Source organism: Branchiostoma belcheri, unplaced genomic scaffold (genome assembly GCF_001625305.1).
Source record: "Branchiostoma belcheri isolate BF01 breed outbred unplaced genomic scaffold, Haploidv18h27 scaffold124, whole genome shotgun sequence".
Taxonomy (NCBI): domain Eukaryota; kingdom Metazoa; phylum Chordata; class Leptocardii; order Amphioxiformes; family Branchiostomatidae; genus Branchiostoma; species Branchiostoma belcheri.
This window is the reverse complement of record NW_017802647.1, coordinates 737,605-746,451: the sequence shown is the minus strand read 5'-3', so window position 1 is coordinate 746,451 and position 8,847 is coordinate 737,605. Positions and strand designations below refer to the sequence as shown.

The 8,847-nt window shown below is 41.6% G+C and overlaps 1 protein-coding gene across 4 annotated transcripts in view; it reads left to right on the top strand.

Moving 5' to 3' along the window:
* LOC109463281 (galactose-3-O-sulfotransferase 2-like) overlaps window positions 1-8,496 on the top strand; it is a 13,031-nt gene extending 4,535 nt beyond the window's left edge. Inside the window, exons 1-3 of one of the 4 annotated variants that reach the window (XM_019760021.1) lie at window positions 3,329-3,350; window positions 6,471-6,621; window positions 6,954-8,496. In XM_019760021.1, coding sequence (XP_019615580.1) covers window positions 6,473-6,621; window positions 6,954-8,067 — 1,263 coding nt within the window. In that variant the 5' untranslated portion in view covers window positions 3,329-3,350; window positions 6,471-6,472 and the 3' untranslated portion in view covers window positions 8,068-8,496. Of the gene's footprint in view, window positions 1-3,328; window positions 3,351-3,742; window positions 3,765-4,620; window positions 4,662-6,470; window positions 6,622-6,953 lie in introns of those variants that run through there. The other 3 variants (XM_019760022.1, XM_019760019.1, XM_019760020.1) reach the window with 3 other exon arrangements.
* The last annotated feature ends 351 nt before the right edge of the window (window positions 8,497-8,847 follow it).

Genomic DNA, 8,847 nt, shown 5'->3' with positions numbered 1-8,847 from the left:
CCTTTCTTTCATGCTTATCTGCCATACACGTTCCAGCATGGCAAGACATGCCATTTTGACCATTTTCGGCATGTTGACCGTCAAAGGGCAAGAAAATTTCTTGTTTTTTTTTTTTCAAAAATCAGGCGAAAATCAATGCGCTCGCTGATGTCATCCATAAACATTACTTGCTGTGGCCCTACCAGACTTACAGGTAGCGTTTTATCCCCATTATTCACTCCCATTCTTAACTGCAGTAAAACCGATAAATAACCATATCTTCCTCTATCAGTAATATCATTACCTGGCTTGAAAGCAAAGCTCGGAAGACTAGCCCAGTCTCGCAATAAGATAATGTCTTCTGTTACATTGTTTTCAATTTCTTAAAATATTAAATCATTGTATAACCGTTAGAGCCACTATTTATTGAAACCAATCTTTGACGAACTCAACATCATTAGAATGAATCAAACGAAAACGTCGATTTGATATTCTCCAGCGAAGAACACGAATCAGATTTAATTTAAATAAGTATTTCACGACATAATTTCAATCATCTTGGGAAGTACGGATGCATAGAAGAATATTCAAGGCGTATATGTTCAAGGAATATTCAATATTGAAGGCGTACCAAAATGCTGAATACAAAAGATTTTGCCTCATCCCTTGAAAACCTGTTTGTTTCGTTTCGCCGGTTTCTCTCCTAAAATGAAATATGATATTCTAATGATGACTCTTTCGCTAGAAAATTTGAATCCATGTTGCCTTATGGAGTCACCTTATTAAAGATAATTGTCCCAATGATATAAGAGCGACAAGAGAACCGCGGGTCTTCATTTCAATTTACAGACCTGGGAGTTTATTACCGCTGACTGCCGCATCTCCTAGCTACCTGCAATTAACGTACCGCCCGTAGGATACTTCAATCTACATGTACAGTAAGAGCGCTAGGGAGAAAAGGAGAGAAAATAATGAAGTACCAGGGACAAGTGCCTAGAAGGGACGCCAACAGCTTGTGCTTTTTTTCTTGTCGCTATCTTTTATATTTACTTCTTTTCATCATCTTGTTCAAATGGGTTTTGATGTATTCTATACCATATCAAAGAAGGTTTTTGATGTATTCTATACAGTATCAAAGAAGGCATGGCGGTCCTGTGATTAAGTCGGAGTTTGAAATGCTACAAAAGATGTAGTTGACATCTGAGGAGGCGTACTTTTAAGGAAGAAAACTCAGCTGAGCGTTAAAACTGATCAAAGGATGGAACCTATGTTTCCCTATCCCCGCCAAAAGTTGACGGGAAAATACTACTTGGCAAAAGTAATAACAAGAGTTCCACGACCTCATACCTTCGCCAAATGATGTTAACCCTTGCGGTTGAAGAATTATACAATTAATTTTGATAATTGATTTTGCAAATAAGACCCTCATTTGCATGAGTTATATCAGTTGATCTTATTCTCCACCCAATGACAGCTTTATCTTAACAAGAAGGCTATTATAGCACTTCCTCATAAATTATGCAAATGAGGTCATAATTTGAATAAATTAAGTTTATTGATGTTCGCCTTCACTTAACTTCAAGTATGAAATTCCCAGCAGTTACAACTATGAAATTATGAACATTTCCCATTAATTATGCAAATTACGTCTTCATTTACATAATCTATATCCTCAGATGTTTTTTTCATTCTCAATTACATGTCACAAGTGTTTCATAGTCCTATTATCGAACAAAGCAGATTTATAGAATATCCTCATTAATTATGTAAATTAGCTCCTGATTTGCATAATTGTCATTTGATTATGTCAAGCATCCCTTTAGCTACCTACATACCAAAAATCACAACAATCCGTCAACCAGTTCTTGGGTTATTATCCTTCAAAAATTTTTCAACAAATGCTCCTGCAGTTCCAGAACAAGCCGCTAGGGGGCCCAAACTCATGTCACTTCTTCCCTATCTCAAGAGCTATCTACCAACCAAAATTCGTGACCCTAGCATGTCCAGATCGCGAGATATCAAAACCGGAAGTTCTGCTGCAGTACCTACAAAAGCCGCCAGGGGGCCCAAAATCTAATCATTTCTAGGTCTCATCAAGACCTACCCACCTACCAAGTTTCATGACAATGCATACTAAGCTTCTTGAGTTATGCTGTTCACAAACAGACAAACAAACAGACAAACGCTACTGAAAACATAACCTTCTTGGCGAAGGTAATAACGCCGCTATGTGGTGAAAAAATCGGTCATGCACAGGGGGTCTGGAGAAAAAAACACTCATCAGTACAGAAAAAGCATTTGTATTGCTTCATGCCAGTACCCAAGCACGTCCTGGCTTCTAGTATGTTTACATGTACATACTGTACCGGGCGTGCTGGGAATGAATAACAGTTTTGGTTGGACCAACTGGAGCGTAAATATATGTCCAAGTAACCTCCGTAGCAGGCTTATAGAACTGGGGGTTTGGTGGTCTTCGGCTGTTTTCTGATTAGCCCAGCTCTGAAAAACGGGGGTAATTCAACCAGGCCGGCTATGTTGTCTATATGCAATCAGAAAATAGCACATAAAAGACCCTGAAGACCCTCAAAACCCCCAGTTTTTTGGCATGCTATCGAGGCTATATTTTGTCAAAGTCGCCGGCAGCTACCGCGGTGCCGTTTAGTTTTGATACGTCATACCAGGACCATTCCGACTTCGAGCAAGGCGTATCATATATACAGAAACAGTCCCAATTCACACATAATCTGAATTAAGCTTATTTCTTTTCATTTCAAACGCCTAAATGATATTCTTGTTATTCAGATACCGCAGCATTTATGGGGAATCTCTAAAGGTTTTGTTTTTTTTCCAAATCAAGTTTCGAGAGAGTGTTAGGCGTGGCCATTTCAAAGAGAAACTTGGCCAAATTTGTTTTACCAACACCTTGCCTAGTAGACGCTGGCACAGGGTGTGAGTGAATGTTTTGTTTCTCGTTCAAGTGAAATATTTTTGTAAGGCTGATAACCAAATAACCCACTCTCCTTCGTTACCAGCGTGTCTTGATTCTGAAGATGAAAAAGCAAGTGTTAGCGCCATTTTTTTTAAAAAAGATGAATAAAAAATTCTCTTTAAACGGCTCCTCATCGACAATTCGTTAATCACTACGTTAAATACATACATACCGGCCTATCACCCCTACTGATAGCATTAATGAACTGCCCCCTCACTTAACGGTAGTCGTTCGCACAGCAAAGCGCTGTTGAAGACAGCAAGTTATCTCTCCTCTACTCACCTGGCGGATCTTCTTCAACAGGTGTTCTGTGTGTACGGCGTTAGGTAACGATAAGGAATGGAGGATGGCCAGTCAGGACTGACAGACAAGGGAACTGTAGGTAAGACCAGTAGGCCGCGTGCTGCCGCGTCAGTACAGAAAACTCGCTCGCACGAATTTGTCGCAGAATGGGGGCCTTACAATGGCTGCCAAGCGTGGTTTGTGTCCGGATGACTTTATCATATAATATCATATGATGCATTAAGGTTGAACCGTACGTTAAGTCATCTTTATCATCATCTACAATCTTCTTCAATATTGTAGTTAGTTGACAGTAAAAAAATCTGTATATTGACTGCTTACTTCCAAGGCGAGTTGTACGGTTGCTGATAACTGTAACAGATGTTCAAATTGACGTGAAATGTTTTTTCCGTGTGTTCGTAGGAGATACCAGAATGGTACCGGTTCTCCGAGATGAGCGTTGAGGATTTAGACATACGTTTGTACCTCGTAAAGAAATCAAAAGATTGTTGCGGTGAGAATTATAATTATATATGATTTGCTTGATACAAAAATGATGGAAAAAACGTATGTTAGTGAATAATTTGATGCAATGTTATGTCTTCAAGGGAAGATCGACTCTCGCTCTTTCCCACTAATATCTAATTTGGCACGAAGCCATCCGACGTCACCGCTCATTTCGTAACAATCATGAAACTTAAAAAGATACTTTGTGGGGAAGATCAGTAGCCAGAGATGTCATACCGTTGTTCCCTGAAAAAAAAACTCAAGCTTAATTTCTGAATGAGATATGAAAATCAAACAGGATAGTTGAAGGACACTTAACCTCCATATTTTATGTATGTCAACCACCGAGCGTAATTATAACAAGTACATTCATTGCCACATTTGTGTACCATTTGATTGGCTGACAGTGGTCACGTGAGAATTTACAAGTGGATCTCAGAATTCGCCAATTCACCTCCATCTAGGACTAAGCCTGGGTGCCAACCGATTTGTAACGGGGCTTCTTGCACTCGCTGTCCGCTTTTTTCTGGGGCAGCGAGAACTGTATGTTACGTGAATGAGGCCACTTCTGTAAATCACGTTGCAAGATACTGCATGTATCATCGTCTATATAGGCACTATAAAAATATAAACCTTCTGCGGAGCGAAAGAAACGACATCCTTTATTACACTCATCTGTTTTTCGTGGGTCAGTCACCGACATAAAATAAGGTCGATGCTGAAAACGGTTAGACTCTGTTTGACTCCCCATCCTTCGACGGCGAAGTAAAGCTGCAAAAACAGAGGCGGCGGCCGCACACCCCAATTCTGTCAATCACGTATACCGTTCGCGGTGTCATTGCAAGACTGGAAGGCCCGGGACGGGGTAGATGACCTTATGCCTCGCTTGGGACGAAGATGATAAGTAAGTAGTACTACTATTAAATATGGGACCTTTGGAGTTGGATGTTCAAGGGTTAGGTGCAACAAGTCGATCGGTGTAATGTAGCCAGCTGCCGCCGCGCCGCGTGCCTGCGAAGCTGGTGTGTTACGCCGAAAGGCGGTTACACCGGCTATACAGATACAGATACTATCAAATATGAGATCTTTGGATGGCAAAATCGTAACCGAAAGGCAGTATCAGTAACTGGCCAGACAGTACTATCCTACCAACTATGCTAACCCCTATGTTGGAACGTAGGGATGTTCGTGGCCTCTGCAAGGCACCCCAAGTTGCTGGAGTATATTAGAAATTGGCCACATAGACTGAATAGCTTGCCAGAGGAGTTAGCAAGCAACATGGGGAGTCTGGTACATTGTAGATGCTACATGACCTACATGTAGGGTGTTGGAACATACACGTAGGGGGGTCAGAACATAGGCCTATCCGACTGGAAATGGCTGACAAAGCTACTCTACAAATGTACCCAACTCGGTTACAAAATAAACTAGAGTTCTACGACCCCTTCGCCAAATTAGGTTTACCCTACGATTAGTTATGCTTCTCATTAAAAATCGTAATTTGCCTGAATTATATCATGAATTATGAAATATATCATATTCATTATCATATTCTGCACCTAATTACAATCATACCTTAGCAAAGACTGTTATGAATTATGCATAAAGTACCCATATTGATAATTATGCTTGATGATGTTCACCTTCCCTTAATTTCCAAAATGCCTGTAGTATGAAATTCCTGGCAGTTACCACTATGTAATTACAGCATTTTCTCATTAATTATGCAACTTAGGTCTTAATTTACATAATTGATAGCACAACCTCTCGGCAAAGGTATTAATGATCGGTCCCCTGTACTGTCATTTCTGCAAAGTAAATAGTGCCGTGCTAGCTCCAGTTTCTCTGTCGAGAACGTGTTTATTTCTCGAATTCGCCACCATGAAGCAAATTAACTCTGGAAACACCGCGGGAAACATGTATTGTGAAACGAAGTCAGCCACGCGATATCTTACAGAGAATCTGTAATGATTTAATTAAAAAGTGTGCCCGCGCGCAACATGCTAGATGTGGAGCCTTTTCTTCTGCCCAGCACGATCAGTAGATAACCTATCCGTGCACAGGATATACTAGTAACGTACATGTTGATCCCTGACCTAACGACCACAGTTTCTTGTGAACGAGTTCCGCTGAAAGGACCACACAACATGCGGCCTTTTGGCAATCGGAAATAATAAGACTCTTACATGAAATGTGTTTCGTCTGTAATAAACTTCATTTACAAGTGAAAAACAGTCATCATGCATGTTGTGACAAATTTTTTCAAATATTTTGGAAATTTGAAAAACACATTCCTGGTTAATCTTTCTTTTTTAAGTCTTTTTTAAGATTTTAAAGTTTTTTACTATAATGAAAGTAAAGAATATAAACAGGCGAACTACCTTCCAACAATCACACCCCTCCCAATGTTCGGCTGTCCGTACTGCAACCTTCGTCAGGATCAAATGGACCATCACTTAGGACACGTGATCTCGCAGACACGTGACGTCAGCAACCGGCGAGAAAGAAAGGAAACAATATTTTGTGCTCGTCATTTTTTTCATTATTTATACAAATTGCTACTACTGGATTAAAAAAAGCACCAGAGTTTACTTCCAGACGTTTTTAGTGGTCTCTAGTCTCTAGTCTACACAAGCTTTCCCGATCCCTAGTGACATTGAGTGCTATGTGAATGTCTCTCCTAATGGTTTGCCGTTCGTCACCTCTGCTACAGCGATGATCACGTTACCATGGCGACCTTCAGTGATGGCGTCCCTTGGTGTGTGCGCTGTCGTCTGCCTCGGTACCCTGTACTCCCTGGGCCTGTACGGTGGCAGGAACGGTGTACCAGAATATCCTAAGATATTCATGCTACCACATTACAGGTGTGTAAATCTCTGTTTAACAACGTGTGTGTTTTGAGTCTCTCATATTGTCATAACAAACCCTCTTTCTTCTTTATTTGCAAGTGCTTTAACTGTTCTGCAACTAAAAAAAATCTCACCGAAATTTTCGACCGAATCATACAGTTGGTCTTCCTTAGCCTTCTGACCCAAACACTGATGATAGCGTGATCACGTAGCTTTGTTCATGTATGGCGTCAGCAATGTGTCAACTATCGTTGAAAGTTGATATCGCCCCCCCCCTCCGTCATTAAATTTTCTCATAATCAATACCAACTCAGATGAACTTTGTTCTATCTCCTTTGTTGTTGTAGGAGTGTTGAGCATCACCCGTCTCCCTGCCGTACCTGCCAAGAACGCATCAACATCACGTTCGCCAAAGTCCACAAGGCGGGCGGCTCCACGGTCAGCACCATCCTGCAGCGCTTCGGCGATCTCCGCAACCTCTCCTTCGTCATTCCTCGGCATCGCGTCAGCCTCGGATGGCCGTACCAGCTGAGAGTGAACAGCACCCATGACTACCTCCCGGCCTTGGACGGTAGCTTCAACCTTCTGGTCGACCATGTGGTGTTCAACAAGACGAAAATCCGGAGTATCATGCCTCGTGACACAGCGTACATCACTATTTTACGCCATCCGTTCGAACAGCTGAAATCATCCTTCAGTTGGTACGAGGTGCCCAGAAAGTACGGCATCCGCGGGAAGGATCCCATTCGAGAGTTTCTGCAGCATCCCGCGAAATATGAGAGGAACTTCAGGACAAGGCTGCCGTTTCGCTACACCAGGAACTTCATGGCGTACGACCTAGGGTTCACGAATCTCACACAGGCTAGGAACAAGAGCGCGGTTCGCGATTTCGTACGGCAAGTTGACTCAGAGTTTGATCTGGTTCTCATACTGGAACACCTGACTGAGTCGCTGGTACTCCTGAGGCGGTACATGTGCTGGTCCCTAAGCGACATTCTCTACTCTCCCAAAAATACAAGAAACTATGAGTATAAAATGCAGGGAGAATTCCCTGATCTCATAGCTGCGCATCGAAAATGGTCCAACGTGGACTACGCCCTGTACGATATCTTCAACGCCACCTTGTGGGCGAGAATAGAACGCCAGGGCCCCGACTTCTTCTACGAAGTCTACCATTTTGAGGACATGCGGACTAAAGTCGTGCAATTCTGCGAAGTCGCGGAATCGTCGTGGAAGCTCCGAATCCCTGCGTCAAAATGGAACAAGGACTTCTTGGTAGACGCCGAGTTCTGCCGTAGGTTGAGACTGCCCCAAACGACGTACATGACCAATCTCAAGGAAAAATACGAGGCACAAAAGAGAACAGTGGGTCAGCAGAGAAGAGCGCATGCGAACGTGTATTGCTTTTCAGGGACGGGCTACAACGACATCCTAGCAGGCAGAACCAACACCAATAGTTGACGATTTTAGAGGCATTTTCTTCTACATGTTGTACTTATTTTGCATTGGCGCGGTAATACATGTAACACATGTTACGCTGATGAGAAATATTTCATTCTTGAAATGCCATGATCCAGTAAACGGCAAAGAAACATATCAGCTGCTCAGTTAATTATGATGTTATTGCTGTAACCTGTGCAATAAATATGTCTTGTTTCGTAGCGTTTATATATTGTGGCATACGTTTATGAATATTTTATTATAGCTGAGGAGAATGAAAATCAATTTCCATTCCTATGTCTTTTTGGTCTGTAAGATGTCTTTTGTCTTGCCGTTTATTAGAAAATTATGAATGTTCATATCGTAGATGTGGAATTATTAGTATGATGACGTACCGATTAGCTTTGTCAAGTATTAGTACTCCACATAAATCATTAAGATGTATTTTGTTCGCTCTTCTATGAAAGGCCACTCTATGCCAAGATTTTATCTATATTCATGTCTCCACACAGGTTTCTCCGTACTTGTAACGTTCATTTGTCTGTGGATTAGTTCTACTTGTGACATTGGTTGGATTCAAGCTGCATCGACACGATAAAAATGTTGCCTAAATCAGCAAATAAATAAATAAATCAAAATGGCGTGTGATTTTTCTTCTTGGTTGCGTCTTGATATATGTTAGAAACATAGACTAGTTGACCGGTTGCCTGATGGATCACTTGTGAAATATTGCATTTTATTCAGTGATGACGTGCCATAGTACCAGTGTGCCGCGGGTAACGTTCCGGGCCACACCAATTT